Raw genomic sequence first — 22,504 nt, 5'->3', positions numbered from 1 at the left:
TTCCTCCCTCCCTCCCTTCCTCCTTCCCTCCTTTTCTCTGTTCCTTATTCTAGCTCTGCTTCTCATTCTTCTATATCACTCCAGGCCTGACATCTCCCCTTCAGTGAAGTATTTTGTATTCAGGTAAACATGAAAGCAACATTATCCAGACTTATTGCTAAGCACTATCTAGAGATTTTATATGGATTTATTGTTATTTGTCCATCATTTCTACTTGTTCATAGGAGCTGTCAAAAAGTGAAGGCCTGAACATTAATACTAGGAAATATTTGAAAGATAAGAATGAAAATATTTATATCAGGCACTTTCATGTGTGCATGCATGTACATGCATGCATGCACACACACACACTTCACTGCCTCTTCTTATAATTCTTATCTTGTAAAACAGTGTGTGATAGCAAAGTATGACAAATTAAAGGCTTAACATCAGTATTAATAACTCAGGTTTGAAATCCTTGGCAAATAATTAAGATTAATGACAGAAACCATCCCCTTTTCCCCAATGCAATGCGTGCTTTTATCTCTTCAAATCTTCCCCATCATCCCTTCCAAGTTCATTTTGGGCTGTGAAAACAGAGTTTCTGAAACTTTGATCCTGTTATCTGCTGCTTTTTGCAGCAGAGTTAGCAGAAAAGACATGAGCAAATTTACAACCAGCAACTCAGACAGCTGCCTTACTTAGCAGTTAATAGAAAAGGCACTAATCTAGTTAGGATCTAGGACTAGTTCATAAATCTGGATTCAGAGGACAGCTTAAGCGATCACAGGTTTTTCCAGACAGTAGGATCCAAATAGATTGTCAGCTTTCTCGCCATGAAGAGCCAGTATTTCTGTAAAGTCGAACAATGAGACAGGGAGCTAACATAAGCTACATGCCAGCCAGCTGCGTGAGTGATGAGGCAAAGTATGATTGATAAGAGCCCGCACGATTTGGCAGGGACTGCTATGTACCTACAAGAATGCCAATTGCTTAAAACTTTTCTTGGATCCAATAGGAAGCAAAGATCAAATACATTTTAGAAAAAAAAATTAGGGGAAATGATACTTTAAGCAAAAAAAAAATCATGATCTAGTAAAGTGAATTTATAAGAATAATCTCCATCTATGCAGAATTCAACCTAAATGAAAATTATTGTGTCATACTTGTATAATTCAAAAAATGCTTAATTTAGTTCATTATCACTTAAAATTGATCGCCATGCAAAAACGACAAATCTTAGCTCCATAAAATAACATTTTTATGTACCACTATTTCCTACCATGCCTTAATAGGTAATTATTCAAACGTGTCAAATATTAGAATTGCTTTGTCTTCATCTTCCCAATACCTTATTTTCAGGAAAGTGTAGGAGAGTAAAATACAAAGTAATGATTATAGAAATACTTAAACTTACAAAGTCAAGTGACATTTTTCTCACGTATCTCTAGAATCTAACACATCACTCATTTTAATAAATTACAACAAAACTAGAAGTGACATTTGTTTACAGAATTCTGTGCATTGAATCGAGCTCATAAATATGACAGCTAGGATACTCTACCCAGACTCAGAATGCCAAAATCTTCTGGATGCTCCTTACAGAATCCCAAGAACTACATAGGCGTGGGCATGTCCACTGTGTCTGTCCTTAGATGGACCTTAAAGGATAGAGCAAATGACGGAGAGAATTTTACAGCCCAAAGCGGAAAGCCTTTCTGAGTCACATGGTTAAGTCCAGTTAAACACAGATAGTGTAGGGACAACTGGGCAACCAAGTGGAAAATCACATAAGCTCTCAAATGTGCAGGTGCAAGTCAGAAGGGCGGGCAGAACTGCCTGGGAAAGATGTTCCTAATGGTGATAACAAATCACGGGGCTTCTCTGGGCTCTCCAGAGGAAGGTGAAACACCAGAGAAATGACCAAGGATTGGGACTTAGGGGCACACCAGGGTTAGAAACTAAGATGGGACTGAAATAAATGAAGGAAACTGTTGGGGGAAAAAAAAAACACCTTTTATTCTACAATTTTTATCAGTATGCTACGTATGTAAATATGCTATATGAATATTCTACTGAAGTAATCTGCAGACTTACTAACTCTGTTAAATGATTATTTTGTGTGTCTGATTTTCCCTTGGGAAGGTTCTAAATGTACAACATAAAATACAGCAAATTCAGAATAAATGAGAAATTATTAGTGCCATGAAATGTGTTAGTAGGACATTTATTTTAAGAAGGAAGCAGCTTTATTTTAAAAAGCCTGTTTCAAATATGCAATTTTTATTCAAAACAAAATATGCATAGTAACTAATCAAATTATAGTGTATAAATTTTATGTAGGTATACATGTATGTCTTTAAGATATATGTATGTAAGAAAGACACATATTTAGTATTCAGGACATTAACCAGCTTGCTAAGAAATATCATGTGAATCTAAAGTTTAGCAGAGCAAAGCCAGGCAGAAAATCCCAACAGAGACATAGAGAGAAAGTAGGAAGAGTCAAGAGATGCCACGTAGCTGTCAATGGAGACAGTCGCTATAACCTTATCTAGTAAGCAGCCACAGCCTTGTGGCGATACACAGATTAATAGAAATGGATTATTTTAAGATATAAGAGCTAGCCAATAATAAGCCTAAGTTATTGGCCAAATAGTGTTTTAATTAATATAGCTTCTGTGTGATTATTTGGGTCTCTGCGGTCAGAAAATGAAAGAGCAGTCTCTGTCTACAACTGAACAGACTTGTATTTTGAAATACATATATGCATAAACATATGCATACACAAATGTATGTAACAATTAATGAAATCGAGGTCATGAATTAGGCATATGGGGAAGGGCTGGGAGGAAAGGGGTGGGAAAGAGAAGAATGTAATTATACTATAATCTTAAAAATAAAAGAATGCTTCTTAAAGTACTTAGCAAAGTAAACAAGACTCTGTCCCTAAAAGCATTATTTATTTAGATAACGTGTTTAAGTGAGTACACATTCTTTTGAGAATCAGAGGACACTCTAGCATTTTGGCACACACTTGTAATCTAGCACTCAGGAGACTGAGGCAGGAGGATTGCTGCAACTTCAAAATCTATATACAGTGAGTACAAGCCAGTCCACAGTGACACAACAAGAATCTGTCTTTGGGAAAGAGAAAAAGATGGAGTAATAAAAACTTCCTGCTCAAACTAATTTCCTTTTACTGAGCTGTGAAAATTTTTACACCAGACCTTAAGGCCTGGTAGACCTTAAGGGATGATCATGACACATTCTTTTTAAATACTAAGTTATTTCAAAATGTGTTTTCTTTCTTTTTAGAGTGCATTCTGAGCTACAAATTAGAAATTGAATAAACATAATGAAAAAAATACATGTTTTGTTATATAATCTGTGAAGTGATGGATTAGAGATGCACTTCTTCTTTGTAATAATTATATTAAGATTAAATAGAACTAGAGAGATGGATCAGCAGATAAAAGCACTTCTGCTCTTGCAGAAGAGCCTGGTCCAGTTCCCAGCATGCACCTGGCGGCTCACAACTGCCTGCTACTCTGGTCAGTTCTCCTCTGGGAGGGACGACTGCGTGGATGCTCTCAGGATGCTCCCATCTCAGCACACACTGAGCTTATGAAAACACTGTGTTCAGTCCTGGAACATTGAGGTCAATTTTGACATTTTTCTAAACATTTTTGTTTTATTTTTGGTATTATAATATAATTACATTTCTCCCTTCCCTTTCAAGCCCTTCCATATGCCCCCTAAGTCTCAAATAAACAGCTTCTTCATTCATTTATTGGTATTGCATGCATACAGGTATATACACATGCATTCATAAATATACCCTGCTTATCCCGTACAATGTTACTTGTATGCACGTTTTCAGGGCTGTCTGTCATTGGACAGCCTACTGGTGCTCTCTTCCTTGGTGAAGACCCTTCTTGCAGTATTCTTTTACTGTGCCAGCCAGAGTTTATACAAGAAGAAAATTTTATATTTCTGAAAGCAGTACATTAATCTAAAAAGAGGTGTTATAATATTATTTACGATAAAGAAAATTATTTTCCTTATCAAATATTAAAATGTTCAGTAAGCATCCAAATACTATTTACAGATCCTGTAAAATTCACCCTTTGTTGACTCCCCATGGGAAAACTGAGGAGGGGATGGGGTTAGGGTGAGGGGAAGGTGGGAAGAGCAAGAGGAGGGTAGGGAGTGGAAACTGGGAATGATATGTAAAAAGAAAAAAAGATTGTCCTAAAAATAATAATAAAAATAAAAAAGAAAAGGTCTGAAGGGAAAAAATATTCATCTAGTTTTGTAATTTAAGCAAACGAATTTTATGTATCTTGCATCTCACTTCAGGAAACCAGAATGAATTAACATGCACCTGTTTATTACACAATTAAGAGGTGGTTTTATTTAAGCTAAGAAATAGAACTGAAAGAGCACTCTCTATGAATGCTAATCTCATCTTGAAGTGCAAGATGATGACTTTCATAAAAAGTAAATGTGTTCTGTACTACTGAATACATCTATACAACCACACTGCAAATGAATGCCTGTCTGTACAGGCCTGCACCTCTGTAGCAGTCAGTGGGGGTGCCATAATATTGGCGTGTTCCTGCCATGGGTTGTTCTCATGGGAATTTTATCACTCAGACATGTGACACAGGTTGTAAGCTGTCGTTAGTTGCAGTCATTAACAGTGTACCTCCAGGAACCAAAAACATTCAAGATATAGAACTATTTGATTAAGAGATCAACATCCTCATGAAAATCCATAAGAGTTCACACTGCAAACATGGCAGAAAACCAAAGCAGGGGGGTGGGAAGCCCTGATGCGGAGGTGGTGGTCAGTTTGAGGATGGAGCTACCGAACAGCATCCGGTATCACACGATTCATGAACACCAGGCAGCTCATAGTGAGCCATCAGAACGCTGGAGTCACTGAAGAAGCTGTGATGCAAGAAGGGTCAGGCCTGCTTGTTTGAGCATGGGAATTCAGAAGCAGGGCTAACAGGGGCGTGGACAGGCGAGATATAAACTGAAGATGGGCTTCCGCCATTGGCCTCTGCAGTTATAAAGCTCTTTGGCACCTTCGAAACGAGTTTAACACTCCTTATGATCTTGATGTCTTTTGTCTTGCTTTGCTATGAACTTTTAAAAACTGGAGGATTGATGTTCTGTCAGCAGGGACATCAGTCATTTTATAGAACGCAAAGCACATCAGGACAGTTCATAAGTGTTCTCCACTTACTAGGTTTGGCTTCACCTAAAATGTCTCTTGTACCTGTGCGGCTTCAGTCTCTACTATCCGAAGTGACCTTACCAGCTCCAGCTTCTATCCCCAGACCCTGCTCCACGGCTAATCCTTTGCTCCAAAGCACACATTTGCACAGGCGGCTCTCACCATCTCAAGCAGGTGATCATGCAGCCAGTTTACTGGATGATGGCATAATTCACACGACGGCAGGCTTTATTCTCTTGCCATAGCCCGGAACTCCTTCTCGCCAGACCGGTATTTTAACCCATCCCATTTATACACCTGTGCATGATCATGACTCTCTGCAACATTTTTGGTAAAAGCCAAATTGATGAAATTTCTTTCCGCTAAAAAAAGGGGGTCGTCTCCCTCCAAAAGAAAAAAAAATGTCTGTTTGTTTTGGGGCACTACAGGTATGGAGTCCTTAAATAAGAAACAAACTGAAGTGAATTCAGTTTCCTAGGTTTTTGTTTTACTGAATGGAAAAAAAAAAAAACCCTCCACATTCCTTTGAAAAAAGAACCTTAAATTTCCCATCCGCAGAGATAAAACTCTGAGTTCTGAACATGGAATAGCAGTGAGCAGAAGTCCATGCATTTCACGCGTGTTCTGGGATTCCTCTGTAGGATGTGTAAGTTGTTGTCTGCTCACTGGCGGACGAGGAGCCATTTGAAGGTTAACATAACCTCGAACACTGTCAAGGAGGTCCTCGGGGACTGGAACAACTCCAAACTAGTCCTGTGCTTTTTTCTTTCTTTGTCTTTCCGCTTCTCAACTCTCTTGTCATAGAAAAAAAGGAGGACGCATGGTAATGCATCATTTATAAATTACCTTGTTATTGAGGGGAAAATACACACACACACACAAAACACTGCTTTGAAAACCAAACAAACTCCTGCTGCGGACTCGGGCCTGTTTGATGGAGACCCTTCAAAAGAGTCCAGGGCGTAATGGAGGTTGTTTGTGCAGAGACTTCGATCTGTACCTGCTGTCCCCTGTCACTCCCTGGAAACTTGGCGGCAGATGTTGCAGCGGTAAGTTGTCTCTGAAGTGGCTCTCTGTCCTGTCCCCCCACCGCCGTGGAGTCAAACTGCATTAGATCTCCTATTTGTGCCTCCGGCAAGTTTGGGAGCGCAGCTGTGTCCACCCTGCTCCTACCTTTGGAGTTTCAGGCCTCCAGGCAGCGCGCACAAGACCAAAACGGTCCTGCCGCTCTCAACTACCTCGGCTGACAATCGGGCCGCCGCGGCCGCCAGCAGATGTCGGGACAACCTGCTAGCGCGCACCTGGCCGCCAAACCCGCGACTCCCAGGACCTGCCGCCCGCATCAAAGCCCGCGCTCGCCCGCAGCCGCGCGCTGGGAGCCCGCCCGCCCCCGCGGCCGCTTTGATAAGGCTCGCACCGACTTGAGCCTCCGCATCAAGGACTTCAGGGCGCGCAGAGCTCAGCCTCTGCGCCCCAGCACAGCTTCGGCTCCAAATGCGCTAGGAAGTGCCCCACCTGCGGGACTCACTGGCAACTTCAGTTCTGTGGTCGCAGGTTTGTTTATTAGACTGAGCTCTCGGGAGGCAGAATCTGCGGGAAACTGTTCCTACATAAATGACAAGGCTGTTTTCCAAAGCACAAAACAAGCTGCTGGGTAGGCAGGGGTTGTGTTCCTTGGAGCCATTAGTCAGGCCCTGCGAACAATTGTGCTTTATTAGCTGTCATGAGGCTTAAAGTCAGTCTCCTCCTCCACCCTCAGAGGGTGTGACTGTCTGGTATCCAGACGGGGGAGGGGGGGTATTATTTATGCCCTGACAATGTAAACGAACACCCCCATCTAAAATCTGGCGTTTCAGAGCCTCCATAATACCTAAAATGAGCAAGTTATTTTACAATCACACTCTGACACTTCTGTACCAACACGAACACTTCATAAAGAGCACAAAGCAAAGTAAATGTTCTGTCTGCATATATGAATGCATACCAAATAAAAGGTGATGGCCACAGGAGACACAGGAAAATCAAATTGCTAATGAAACTAATTTACATGTTGATAAATTTCAAAAATTTTTAGAGGAATTGACCTTAATATCAAATAACATTTATTTCAATGAGTTACTTGATATTATAGTCAAACTATTTCAATAGGAATTTAACATGCTTCTCTGTTCTGACAACACACTATTTAACAGACTTTCTAATATTTAATGCAATACTTCACTGGAAAGTAGATCTTTAGAGCAAGCTGATAATTGGATGTAAATAGAGATCTTGTACACATAAATACAGTTCATATTTATATGAAGCATATATTCATAATTTAGAGTTCAATGGTTAATCCGGTTTAACCAAGTACTGGTGAATTTTAGGGGAGTAAATCTTGCAAATACCCAAACATCTTCACAATATTTAAAACAGCAAATGAGGTTTTAGGAAGAGAACTGGAATGTCCCACCCCATCAATGTCTCACTATTCACTCAATATTAATCCTTAAGAAGACGGAAATTATTAAACAGATGAATATCTAACCTGGTGAAAAGCACACTCAGAAGAGGCCTGAAATAATGGTAAGCAAAAATGCAGTGTAAAGTCTAGAGTGTTCAAGAGGAAGGAGAGTTACACGGAGCTCCAGAAACAGAACTCGAGCCCACATCTGAATTTAAACAAGCCACAAATTTCCATTGAAAGGAAGCTTCTATGGAGAATCTGCCAGCGCTGTGGTAATAGAAGAGTCTGCTTCTGAGAACACAGCTCTCTCTGCTCGTGGTCCTATCAGAGGGCACTGACATCATGTCGGGAAGTTCAACAGTATTTCTCAAGTTGTCTATCCTATGTGTCTGAACTCAGATATTCCTGAAATGTTCCTAAGTGCTAGATGTAAAAATTTTAAATTTGAAATTCTTCTAAACTCTTCAACATCAAGCTAAAACCACCTAATACTAAATACACTTTATCTTGGCTTCACAACATAAATACTAATTTGATTGATTGCTTCATAGTTTCAAAGAGTAGGATGCCAGCCCTAAGTGAAGCCAAAGTTTTCTGAAGCAGATGCGCACTGTGTTCACTCCTTCAGAGGAGAGGAAGGGCCGTGCTCACACTATGAAAGCAGCCTAGCAGCCTGAACAGCACCGCGTCTCTCAACCAAACCCACCACTGCTGAATTTGAGGAGACTGTGAACAATTTCTCTAAAATTGCTACATGAGGAAATGGAGCAGATTATTAGAAAAAAATAGTAAAAACAATAATTCTAAACATATTTCTAAAGTAAGAGCTTTAAGTGGACTCCCTTGATGAGGAAAGCGCATAAATACAACACATCTGTAAGTATGTGGATCTAAATACCACCACCTCAGACTTCTTCGGTGCTTCAGGCTTTAAGGACGCCTTGACATATTTCAGAGACTAGATTGTGACAATGACTGAAGGCAGGTGACATGTTTATACTGAAGACAGCAGTTCTGAGGTTATTTTCCCTAGATCTCAATGCTACTAAATGTGAGAAGAAAGACTTCAGATGCTAATTCCCAGTCTGTTTCTTCCCAAACAAAGAAACTCAGAACACTTGTCTTCAAAGTCAGCGGGCATGCTTATGGGGTTAATTCATTATCTGGAAAGGCAGTGGTATGCAACTGGTTTGCAAATGCATTGTAAAAACAAAATTTAACAGCCACCCCATGTAACAAGAGCATGCACTGGTCAGTATCAATTCCATCCTTCATGGCAACAGGAAGTTTTAAATTATTTTCATTAATTTTCCCCTACTTTCATCATCTGTGCACCCCCCATCAAAAGATCCACACACACAAACCTCATCTCCTTCCTGGGGTCTCATCAAGGACACTCGGTCATATTGCTTCAAGATCAAAGCCCAGAGTGCATCCAGACGACCCTAAAGAGATATTAGATTTGTGAAATTGGGTAGATTCTTTTTATTAATCAATTAAGCAAGTTAGTCTATACAAAAACGTGGAAGCTCTTATGCTAAGAAAGTAAGCTGCTGCTAGAGCCGAATATGAGTATCTGTTATTGGATCTGCCTTGGTCTTCCTCGTGGGACAGGTGAGACAGTAAAAGCTACGTCCCTGTTAGGTTTAAGCTATGTCACCCGAGATGGACGCACGTACCTTAATTGGCGTGTACCATTTTGTCTGAGGGGCCTGGTGTGTGGATTTGGGTCGAGGCGGTCTTGGTGGGACGGGTATCTCTTCTTCAGGGATCATCACCACGGCATTTTTGGCTTTCTCTAACCTTGCACCTTCCTCAGTCGATCCTTTATCACCCCAGCGGACCTTGAAGATGAAGACACCGCTGTCAGACAGAAGGCCTGTAGGAATAAGCCCCACCCATTGGGGGCGTGTTCGCCTCGGGCGTGATCCCATCAGCCCTTTTCTCTGCTTTCCTGTTCTCCGCGGGAACCTGTGGTCCTGTAAGTCTATTTCCTCATTAAAGCTGTATATATTTTTATAATCTGTCTGTATTCATTTACGTCGTTACAAAGGAGCAAGCACCTAGGAGGCCCCCAGGCCAGTGTAATAAGATGAATGGGTATATTGACTTCCAGTTCCTTTTCTTCTGAGTTTTAATGGGTTCCCAACCACTCATGATTGGCTTGTGTGTATGTGAGAGTGTGTATGTATGCATGTTCATGTGTGTTTGAATTCATATGTGTGTGGAGGCCAGAGTTCAGCTTCGGACGTTATGCCTCTGGGGCCCTCCATCATGTGTTTTGAGATAAGGTCACTCACGGAGACAGGGAGTCAGTCCATTAGAATAGGCTGGCTGGGCAGGACAGTCCAGGGATCTTCCTCATCATTCTTTATTGTATTAACATCATGACCCAAATACAACATAAGCATTTGTAAAATATGATGTCACTTAAATCTGGTGTAATGGTTTCTCCATCATTTCAAATAAAGAATTTGTGGTATATATAGATAATGCAAGACTATGCAGTTCAGTTCTCCTTTCAGATATGTAAGATGATAATGGTAGCATTTATTCAGTGTGTTCCTGTGTATTCAATCCATACAAAAATGCAAAGAAGCTGATATTATGTGTTTCCCCTCCAGATGACAGAACTACGGCACAGGTTAAAAAAATGTTCCTAAAGTCACAAAAGGAGCACCCAGGCAGGGTACAGATTTGGACATAAGCAAAAAGAGATGAGTGAAAAAGGTTTACACAGTTCTGAATTGTATAAATTTATCTCACATATAAGAAATTAATCTTTTTAAAATTTTCACATTTGACTGATTCAGGAAGTATGAATTTCCACTGGCAACCTTTCACTTTCCAAAACAGCTTTCTGTCTTTAGTTCTTTTGCTCATCTGAATATAGCCACGTGATAAGCAAATTCTTAACTGAGAGGCAGGAACTGGAAAGGGTTCTGGTTTGAGGGGGAAAAAAAGCACAGACCATTAGCGAATCCCAGTAGTTTTATATAATTTCCTTCTCTGGGAACTGCTCGTATTGACTCACACCGTGAGGACTGGGGTTATTGGTTTCTTTACTTTTCAGTAAACAGAAAATAAGAGCCAAGTTGTATCCCGACAGTATATGAATAAGAAGTAGCCTCTGCAGAAGGACTTCACCCAAACAGGATCGGGGGAGAATCTCGGGACATTGCCCTCGAGGACAGAGATAAACAAACAGCATGCACAGAGAGAAGCAAAGACCAGTCCAGGATGCTCTACAACACAGCATTATGTCATCTCAGTGAAAGAAAAAGTTTAAAGTCCCTGACCTGAATGTTTAGCAGGAAGATAGATGGTTACTTTTCATGGAAAGAATTATGCAAGCTTTTTGATAAAGCCACTTAGTTTCACGCGCGCACACACACACACACACACACACACATACACACACACACCTTTTTACCACAATTTTAGAATAGTTTTTAATTTCAAGTGGACCCTGCTGAGTCATTAAAGTATATCTGTATATTTCAATGTGATCAGTGGCTAGGATGTTCTTTGTGGGGTCATTAAATTTGTTTGAAAGGAAGAAAGAAAAAAGAGAGAAAGAATTACCTTTTTTTTTTTTTTTTTTTCAGTTCGCAGTCTTGGCCTAGATAAGCTAACACTTAGAATGAAACCTTTAGACAAAGCTAACTGAATTTAAAATTCTAAAACCAGTACACATTTCTTGCAGTGGACACATCTCAATTTTAGGGAACAAAACAAAACAAAAGAGACGGATAGTTTAGTAAACTCATGGATGCTACAACTCAGAGAAGTAATTCAGAGTAGAGCAGTAAGTAGATACAATTTAGATCCATTCAGAAAGGGTAGGTTTTAACACAAATAGCTCCTTCGCCTTCTCTATTAAAACCGCGGAGGTCATGATAATTAGACTCAAATATCATTGGAACCATTCTCAGATTTAAAAAAAAAAAAAAAGTGAAAAATGGTTGAACTGGAGTTCTGATCCAGCATGGCATTCCCGGACTTTGATGATTCCACGCATGACCTGCAGTCATGGAGGCCTAAGAAGATTAATAAGTTTGCTGTCTTTGTTTTGTGAAATAGCTTCTGGGTTATCATCAACCTTCGCCAAACACAAGTCTCAGTTAATCTCAAGGACTAAGACTAGAAGACACCCTGTAGAAGTTTCCAACTCTACAAAGGAATTCAAAGTGTGTACGTGTGTATGTGTTCGTGTAAATTTTAATGTTTTAAGTTGATCACAGTGAGATGCCCTAAGAGGAAAGAAGAGAGCACAAAAATAGATTGCTAAAGAAAGTCTTACCAGAGTTTTCTTATTATGTGGAAACAATAGGTAACTACAAGCGTCAGAGCTGAATGCCTCCAATCCCACTTGGCTTTCATTATCAACAATGAGTTTCATAATTTCTAGAGCATATTGGGATAACTCAGAGTCCATATAATAAAGGAGCAATTTCAGAATTTTTAAAAGTCTGTTTCGCGAGAAATTGGCAGGAACACCCGTGTGAAGTTATTAGGAATTATAGTGGATCTGATATGATAGCAGCTGTTATTAAAAGCTCTGCTCCGGCTTTCTGCAAACTCCACTAGAGGACAGTTTAAATACCTATTCAAATTCAAAGAGATTCGCAAAACCCAGGGAAAAGAAAGTATCCATTGTGACCTGATCTAACTTCAGCTCTGAAGGTTTGTTCTCCAGCCCTGATGACCTCAGAACTTCTGTAATTCATTGACTCCCGGCAGCTCAAGCACTGTGCAGGTCTGAAGAGGCGTGCTCAGCAAAGCACTATGCATGATTTCCCCCTCCTGTTCTAATTCACTGTAGAGACATTTTAATGATGCTTAATTCTCAGCTCAGCTTTACTGTGTATCTTTATATACTGAATTTCTTCTTTATAAATAGCTATGCTTTCTTTGCCATTTTAAAATCCATTATCATCCCATTTGCCATCATATCCGTAGAGTATTCTAGCAATGTGGTCAAAAGTTTTCAAGATTAATGGACTCAATGGAGGTTGACGCATTCTTTTTCAAAAATTTTCCTCTACTAAGAAGGAAGGGCAGGAGGTGCAAGTTTACATCTGGATTTTGAGAACTCTTGAAGTTTGAACTGCAGGCTTCTGGGAACATACATGTGCTTTTTTGAGCATACAGAAATCATTGCGGTTTGGATATGGAATGCCTTCTAGGGACCCAGGTACTAAAGTCTTGGTGTGGCTCTTTTGGAAGGTGACAGCAACTGTAAGGAGCGGTACCCAGAAGCAGGTCTAAGAGTTAGACCTTTGCAGATTGCACATCTAGGGGGTGACAGCAACATGTCCATTGTCTTGTTTTGCTCCCACCTGCCCGTGGTAAGCAGCATGACACAGACCCAAACCAAGAAGGCTTACAAACCACAGGTTAACTCCCCAAACCAAAATAAAATTCTGGTTTTGTAAGTTGGTTTATCTGACTGATACATAAAATCGTATTTCTTTTTAGCCAGGATCCTTTCATGAGTTCATGATGCTTTTTTCCTTAGACTAGTGGATTAACAAAAATTAGTTCAACATAATAAATGATATGTATTATTAATTAGAATAGTTGGTGAGTACTAAGTAAAAACTGTTGAAAATTTAAAATGTGCCTCTTCTATATTTGTGATAAAATCATATCCTGTTGAATATTTCAAAAATTATATGTCAAACAATAAGTAACTGTTGGGCCTTTTCAAAGAAGAGCATTGTTGCAACTATGAGAGATTGGCATTCTTAAAGTTGATGCTCCATGGGGTAATTTTTTTCCAAAACAGTGGGGAAACTCAAGACTATTTTTTTTCATTAGTGTTCAGAAATCCTCTCAATGCGCCCTTTGACTGATGGAGCCTGCTGTTCTGCAGCTCTGACATGGCTAGGGTGACTCCACAGAGAAGAAATGTGCCCAGAGAAAACCCAGGGCTGACTAATGCAGGGTGAGATTAAAAGAAGCACCGTGTCAGTGGCTCAGTAACCCTAGAAATGCACATTTGAGATTAGCACTCTCTGTTTCTTTAGGGGACCAACCTCCATTCTTTTAATCCCTCCAACTCCTCGACCACCATAATAGGAAGCGTCCACAGTCGGCCATTTCTTGTTGGGCAAAGGCTCTTCTTCCTCTTCCTATGGAGATACAGTTTTTAAAAGTGGATTTAATCAGTTTCTGAAAATGTCCTTTGGTCAGAACTTCATCACACTGAGATATTTTAAATAATTCCATTGTTTTGAGGGAATGTAAAAATGATATTTGGAGTATATGGGGGGCATTTAAATGACATACATCAATTTCTAGTGCAGTTCTACAAGAGATTCAGACTCCTCCCCTTCACCAAATTCTCCTACATCCCACCTAGGCCAAAAGAAGTTGCTTATTTTAACTGTGAGTATTGTGTATCTAAACCAAGTATGTTCATCAATTCAAAATGAAAAAGATTATTCGACTTATGGTAACACTTCAACAATTACTTCATATGTCAATATATATGTAACCTTGAAGGGTGAAATTTATATTAAAGAAGCTTTAAGAATGAATGCATACTACCAGTATATTCCTTACTTTATGTTGCTAGTATGATGCTAGCTGACAGAGTAATAAAATAGCAAATTATCACTTTGAAGAAAGTAATGGCATCTTCCAACTGCCAGCTTGGATATTTCAACAATTTTAGATAAGTGTCATCAGAACTATTAATATATCTTTATTTATAAAATATATTTAATCTCTGGACTTTTGATCCTGTAGCCAGTCTACCACTGAAAGGCTCATTCCTCTACTCTATGAAAGAAATCATAAGACTAAAAAGTAGCAGTAGGTTTTCACAAAGTAAACAGTACTTAGCTATCATATAAATAAAGTTTGTATAATTTCAAAATGATATTTACAAATGAAAATAAAACAACTGTTTTTCACTTTATTAGGCAATCACTTACTTCCTTTGGTGCAGAAGGTGGTGGGGGAGGATCCTTGATAACCTGTCCCAAAATAAAACAGAATAAAATGTAAAAATTTCCATAACATATGAAAAAGTAAGAATGTATAAAAAAACAATGACTACTCTGGCAACTCCAGAGACTAAGGATTAAGATTTAAAGCAAAACCATAGTCAAATGAAGCTGACTTAAGGTTAAAAATTGTGTATACCCTTATTAAAAGGAATACTTTGAATCTTGAATGCCCAATGAAACCACTGCTATCAGCATTTCACTCTGTAAGATCAAAGCCAACCCCACCGTTTTTCCCAATGTTCTTTTCTAGTAGTTTGCTCTTACCAGATGCAGACTACAAATGCTGGCATAACCTATAATGTCTCTTTGTTCTAAATAATTCTCCAATCATTTTAGGCATTTTTTTCTCTCCCCCCCCCTCCCCTGCCATGAATCTCTGTCTTCCCAAAGCAGATGACAATTCCTGTGGTGTTTACAGATCCTTCTCCCTTCTTCCCCAACATTCACAGAGTTTTTTGCTTTCATTTTATCTTAACTTTAAAAACCTCTCCTTGCCAGTGTCAATACATGTCTCACAAGTTCACTGTGGCCACTCTGGGTTTCCACTATTTAACAGAGAGGGGCTGGTACAAAACATAATTTCCAGTTTGACAGGCCGGAGAGAAAGGGGGAAGTTGGGAGGAGAGAAAGATGAAAGAGCTGGGAATTGGAAGGAAAATGAGGAAGAAAAGGGAAGAAGGAAAACAGGAGAGAGAGGAAAAGAGAATGACCACAGGAAGAAATAGATTTGCAAGGCTCATGCAAACAAAACTTCAATGTTCTAAAAATTCCCTACTTTTAGTGGTTCCATTCGTGTCTAGACTACAGCAATAGAGAAATTCACTATTTCATAAAGCATCATTTGACTGGCAAGGAACTCATCATTTCAAAGATTTTTCCCAATATAAAGCCAAAGCTTCTCTCTCTAATGGTTTCCAGTCTTAAGCCCTGGTCCTGGAGTCTGGAAAACATGAGTTTGCATGCATGTATGCATGCATACACGTGCATGCACACTCGCGCGCGCACACACACACACTTTTTCTTCCTAATGAAGATAAATTTCTTGTTTTGGAGGCTCCAATAATTACTGTGTTTCTATTGAGGTCATATTTGTGAGCTAAAGATTAACCCACTTTTTAATAAACTGGTTATGAGTTATCTGGGTTATTATTTTAATTGTCTATTTGTTCAATTTTTTAGTATATATTCATTAGTCAATATCCTAACTATAGTTTACTTAACCCAAAATAATATTTTTAAATATAGTTCAACAATTAAACTCAATGGTGTTTGGACAAAGCAATTGGGACCTCATGATTCCCTGCCTCTTCTTGGCAGGTCAATTGATGGGCTTCAAAAAAGAACGAACAAGGTTGGTAGCAGATAATGGTGAGCATGGTAGAGGAAAACTGGAGGGGAAGAATCGGTGTGGGAGATTTGATCAGAACGTATCATACAAATGTATGAAATGCTCAGAAAATAAAAGCCCAAAAAGGAAAATATTAACACTAATACACATGCTATTGATAGTCTGTCATTACAGTTTTCACCAGTGGTCACAGTTAATCCTTGAGGTAAAAATTAAACAACTTCTCTCAGTATCTTTAGAGAGCCTATATTTTAACTTGGGTAATCGGGTCAATATTCTTCTAATAGAAGCTTAATCAACCATTCCCCCCGTCAAAATGGACTCAAAGTTCCAAAGCACACAGTTCAAATCAAGGAATTGTTGAATTTTATTTTACGGACTTTGGAATTCATGTCTCCTTTATATCCTGCAAGTGTTCTTTAGCGTGCTCTCACTAGAGAAAGATCATAATACACCCTTCTATATTGCTGAGTCTAAAATATCGGAGATCACTTTCATTTTGTAACAAAAATTTCATATTTACTCTTCAAACATGTACATCTTGCACAGATAAATGAATATAATATATATATATAATCTCTAGCATTCTCCCTTCATAGCTCCTCCTTTTTAGTTCATACTGACCATCTATGTGTGTGCTAAAAGAGGAATATTAAATTTCAGCTTAAGATCCTTCTGTGAGGAGGCAGAAAGGGGCTCAGGAGTTAAGAGCAGTTCCTGTTCCTGTAGAAACCCCAGCTGCATTTGCCAGAACCTGCATGGTAGCTCACAACCACCGGTGACTCTGGTTGCAGGGGAGCCAATGCCCTCTATTGACCCCTGTGGACTCCTGTGTGCATGTGGCATATAAACAAACACTTAGGTGCACACACACACACACACACAGACACACATGCACACACACACATAAAATAAATAAATAAATACATGCTTAAAATCTTTATGCAGTCACTTCTATCAAACTCACACAGGAAAAGGAGTACCTTCGCATGTTTTATTTTACTGGAAAGCCTTTACTTAACATAATCTACAACGTTAAGATACCCAGCCTCTTTGGGTACATCTACATGACCCAGCTATTCTGTTGTCATTGCATGTCTCAGTGTGGGAGAACATCAGTTTCCCCAAAGCTCTGCCTCAAAGTTCTCTCTACATCTGTCTAGCTCCAACAAGATCAATGATCCCCCTACTTCCTTCAGATACATGGACCATCAGTATTTTAGGTCATGATCACGCTCTAAGTTAGTAGACAAAATGCTGATAAAAATGTGAAAATGATGCAGCGAGAATTCCATGATGTAAAAGTGTTGCCAATTTCAGTGGAAATAGTTATCAGCTTTCTCCGCCAACCAATGAATCCGGAGAATTAGTGAACTTGACAGCAATTGGCAAGACATTAAGAGCATCCCAGCTTTCTATATCTGGGAAATAAATTTGATTAATTTTTGGTCCTCTCTAACATGAAAAGCCTAATAATATAATAAAATTTCATGTTATAATCTTTCCCATAGGTTTTTTATTTCTATGACTTTTCACAATTCCATATGGGTGTATGTGTGCCTGTGCCTTGTATTCATAACACTCCAGAAAAGAACATTTTAGAGGTAATTTTTCAGTTAATATGAAACTAATTATGTGCATGACCTATTATAAATTTAAATAGATTTCGAAGTCTGGAGGTATGCATGGTTAACAATAAAAATAAATCCTTCATGTTCTGCCTCAATCAAATGCCAGGCTACCGACTTAAGAGACACAACATCCATCACAACAGTGACAGGAACCTGATGGAGATGGGTCTTGTATTAATCTGTTGCTTTCATTGGTTAATTAATAAAGAAACTGCCTAGGCCCATTTGATAGGCCAACCCTTAGGTGGGTGGAGTAAACAGAACAGAATGCTGAGAGAAAGAAGCCGAGTCAGGAGTCGCCATGATTCTCCCACTCCAGACAGACGCAGGTTAAGATCTTTCCTGGTAAGTCAACTCATGGTGCTACACAGAATATTAGAAATGGGTTAGATCAATATGTAAGAGCTAGCCAATAAGAGGCTGGAGCTAATAGGCCAAGCAGTGTTTAAAAGAATACAGTTTCCGTGTAATTATTTCAGGGCATAAGCTAGCCATGTGGGCAGCTGGGTGCCGGGGACGCAGCCCTGCTGAGCCCCGCTGCCGCTCTTATTACAACAGGAACCCACAGGACAGGACCCAGAACTGGGCTAGGACTGTGTTCTGCTTTCTAGCAGTAACCGTCCTTCACTTGTATTGCCATATGGTAGACACTCTGGCCTCTTTTATTTTCATATCCTTGTAAGACTGCTATGTTGATGTCCATTTTAAGTAAGGAAGAAAGAATTCCAACAACCTCTAACCACAACACTTCACCAAGTACATACAATGACAGAATTAAAATCAGAATTAAAATTCAAACTCATCACTTAGAACATTTACTTCCAAACCCTGAGCTCAATTCCATTACACTGGAGACTTTAAAATAAATGTTGAACTGCCAATGGAAAGTCTGTGAAAGGTCAGTTGTTTGCCAAGCGATTGTTTTGTTGGGGTGGATGGGGGAATGGAATCAAAGGTGATAGAAAACGAGAAAGCATTAGGGTGAAGTATGTAAAGGAAGTATGTATGTTGAGGTGGGGCTTATACCACTTCAGAGGAGCATTGCATATCCGCTGTTATTCCCAGCATCACTGACTTAGAAATTTCAGGACAGGAAATAAACCAGTCTTCCTCTTATATATAAAAATATTACTGGGCCGGGCGGTGGTGGCGCACGCTTTTAATCCCAGCACTCAGGAGGCAGAGGCAGGCGGATCTCTGTGAGTTCGAGACCAGCCTGGTCTACAAGAGCTAGTTCCAGGACAGGCTCCAAAACCACAGAGAAACCCTGTCTCGAAAAAACTAAAAAAAAAAAAAAAAAAAATATTACTATACACGTTACCATGTGGTCTCATAAGTAACAAAAAGAAAAGAAAAGAATGTGATTCTACCTGTGCCTAAAACCAGAAAAAGGTGGGAGTCTATCTGGAAGCAGCATGTCTGCATGCCAATAAAATTAGTTTGGGGGAAGAAGGGAACTTAGTGTTGTCCAAGTGCATTGACAACAACAGTCATGAGAATCTGTTCTTACGTCAAATAGTGAAAGAGCACATCCACTCCAGAGAAGGGTGTATTCATGTGCACCATATTTCATGAGAATTTGCAGGTTTTCAAAGGCATAATATTGCCTAGTTGCCAGGACTTTTTCCACTTAGCCTCCTTCAGCTCTGTATTGAAAATTCTGGAAAACACTTTCACCACTTTATGGACCATATGGAGAGTTTGAGTCTTCTCCAATTTTTTTTTTTCCGTTTGTTATTATCATCATCGGGGTGGGAGGGAGAATTACATCTCATCGGCTTAGCTGCTAGAACCAAGATTTCAGTTTGGAGGAGAGCCGATCTCTTAAAAATTAAAAAAAAAAGAAAAAGAAAGAAAAGAGGAGAAGAGAAAGAAAGTTAACTGCTTCAAACCGTCCTTTTGATCTGCTCATTAACACGTTTGAAATGCTGCAGTGATGTGGGCATTCTTTGCATTAGAAAATGTCAGCAGTGGAGCCTGCAGCCAGCTCGATGCAATCATATGTTCTGATAGTCGGAAAAAAAGTGGAAGAACTGTCAACATTGCACTGCTTTGGATCGCACACACGCACACACGCACACACGCACACAAAGGATTCAGTATAATGACTGTCGATAGTAGTATTCCAGACATAATTTTTACCAGTAACTAAAAGAAAACCATCTAACGACCACAAGCCCACAGACAATGGGGCAAATGCTCTGTTTACAGAAATTTTTAAAATCCATGTGGGTCTTCCTTTCATTTTCTCTTTTCTCCTTGACAAACGCATGGATTAAGGGCAGCGCCTTTCTTCTGGAGTACAAAGCCCTAAGTTCTCTTAGATTTGTACTTGCAAAGTCCTTTTCCGAATTCCACAATTGGAAACAGAAAATATAGCCCAGTTATCTTGCCCCTTCCTTCCCTTCCCTTCCCTTCTTAGCCAGTTCAAGCATATTCAGGGAATGTTATCTTGAACAAATAAGCAAAAAGCCAGAAATGTGTGCAATAAATACAAGGGCAAATGGGACAAGGGAAGAACAGTATAAAGCTATATCCTGACAGGAGTTAAAGACATTGCTGTCGTAGGTCAGGACAAACCTGGTACCCTGAGTCCTAAATGATGGTGGAAAATATCACCATGGAAGCAATACATCCAAGCATCTATCATACTGTATTTCAACGAGGCAACCAAACATAAATCATTTTAATTAATGGTGCAAGGACGGCATATTAAAATTTAAATGACTTCTGTTTTATTGGGCATTCCCCCCCAAAATCGGGCCTCTCTGGAATTAATTCAATAAAGGTACCAGGAGCCCTCCTCAACAATAAAAATCAAGTGCAGAGTAGAAGCATTATTACTATGTAAAGGGACAGCGCAGCTGTTGCTCGCTAAGAATTGTTCGACAGAGCTCTGGTTGGAAGTGTCACCGTGATCCTTACCTTATGAGCAAACCAGGCTTTAAAAAAAAGTCAACTTTGAAGTTGATTTCTAATTTAAGATTCATAACATCTTTCTGTAATGTGCAAAATGCAGTAAAGACACAGCGCACTTGGCTGTGCCTCCCTGAGGATGGAGACTTCGGCTAAGCACACCGGAGCAGCAAGCGTTCATCGGCCCCAGCATAATTCACAATATTTGCAGCTGTGTACCCCACTCATGGACAGCAATCCAGAAATCCTCTGTTTGCTACCTCCATGAGCCTTACATCTGTAATTTGTGGAGAGTGTCTGGCTACCCCAAACAAGGCAATTATGTGGCTGTCATTTCTACTGTTCCATTTAGTCAAACAAATCTCCTATGGACACAGTGTCTCCTCTAAGCTAAACAGTAATGATAACAACTATGCTTTCTGGTATCTTATTATAACTCAACACATAATAAACTTTCTTTAACCCTTTGTGTCTTCCTTCTTTTAATCAAAGGCAAAAGAGAAAAAGATTCCTGTGTCCTTGTTAAGAAAAAGCAGTTGCTGTGAAGGATGTAAGAACTCTCAACGGGCAGCATCAGCCTTAAACAGGAGACAGGGGATGACTTCCCATCAGAAAAGCCTTCCCCTGGCAGAGCAGTTCACAAACACTGAACAATCAACAGATATCTAACAGTAGGTTCTGTCCATTCATCTTCTTGTAAGAGCTCTCTTGGTAAAAGTACTGCAGGATTGCACCCTCCAGGTTATCGTTGCTTCTGTTTCTGATTCTGTGTGAAAGCCAGGCACACAGAGGATACAGTTTGCAGGGTTTTGAGTCATAGTCACCTCTCTCTTTCATCCCTACAAAGTGTTCCTTACAATGCACGGCAGGATAGGAAATAAAAAAGTGAACAGTCACAATAAGACTGTCTTGAGTGGCCAGTCCACAACAGGCATTTTCGACCTGACTTTGGTATCCTACGACTTACTGTAGCAGCCTGGGACATCTACAGAACCTCTCTCATATTAACTACGCAAAATTCAAATGTGTGGAATTTTGAGTACCTGAACAATATTGAAACAAAATTATAGTTATAAATATATTACATTTAAAATCTGATTATACTTCAGATTTTATTACAATTAAAAAATTTGATTCTGCCGGGCAATGGTGGCGAATGACTTTAATTCCAGCACTCAGGAGGCAGAGGCAGGCAGATCTTTGTGAGTTCAAGACCAGCCTGGTCTACAAGAGCTAGTTCCAGGACAGGCTCCAAAGTCACAGAGAAACCCTGTCTCGAAAAACAAAAACAAAAACAAAAAAATTTGATTCTGAGAACCACAGTCATACATTAGGCAGACTTTGGAGAATCCTGAGGAAGAGGGGGAGAAAGAATTGTTGGAGTCAGAGGGCTCAAGGACATCATAAGAAAACCCACAGAATCAACTAACCTGGGCTCATAGGGGTTCACAGGGACTGAACTGCCAACCATGGAGCCCACATGGGATTGACCTAGGCCTTCTGCACATATTGGTCCTTCTACTTGTGTGTTGTTCTCATTGGTTGAATAAAGATACTGCCTTGGCCTTTTGATACAGCAGCCCTCAGATAGGCAGGAAAGACAGAAGAGAATTCTGGGAGAAAGAAAGCAGAGACAGGCAGATGCCATGAATCTCCAGCCCGAGATGGAAGTAGGTTAGAATCTTTCCTGGTAAGCCACGACCTCATAGTGATATACAGATTATTAGAAATGGGTTAAACTAATATGGGAGAGTTAGCCAATAAGAGGCTAGAAATAAAGGGCCAGACAGTAATTTAATTAATACAATTTCTGTGTGGTTATTTCGGTGGTTATGCTAGCCGGGCGGTGGGATGCAGCCTGCTCCTCCTCCTACTACAACATATATTGCAGTTGTATAGCTTGGTCTTCTCGTG

At 39.7% G+C, this 22,504-nt stretch overlaps 1 protein-coding gene across 1 annotated transcript in view; it reads right to left on the bottom strand.

Moving 5' to 3' along the window:
• Nucleotides 1-22,504, bottom strand: part of Antxr2 (ANTXR cell adhesion molecule 2) — a 125,138-nt gene that overhangs the window by 40,666 nt on the left and 61,968 nt on the right. Inside the window, exons 13-16 of the mRNA XM_057772623.1 lie at nt 14,621-14,662; nt 13,718-13,813; nt 9,356-9,520; nt 9,041-9,121 (exon numbers count right to left, since the gene is read on the bottom strand). Of these exons, the coding sequence (XP_057628606.1) occupies nt 9,041-9,121; nt 9,356-9,520; nt 13,718-13,813; nt 14,621-14,662 (384 nt within the window). The remainder of the gene's footprint in view (nt 1-9,040; nt 9,122-9,355; nt 9,521-13,717; nt 13,814-14,620; nt 14,663-22,504) is intronic.

Source organism: Chionomys nivalis, chromosome 6, assembly GCF_950005125.1.
Source record: "Chionomys nivalis chromosome 6, mChiNiv1.1, whole genome shotgun sequence".
In the NCBI taxonomy this organism is placed as follows: domain Eukaryota; kingdom Metazoa; phylum Chordata; class Mammalia; order Rodentia; family Cricetidae; genus Chionomys; species Chionomys nivalis.
Note: the sequence above shows the minus strand (reverse complement) of the source record. Positions and strands in the feature narration are given on the sequence as shown.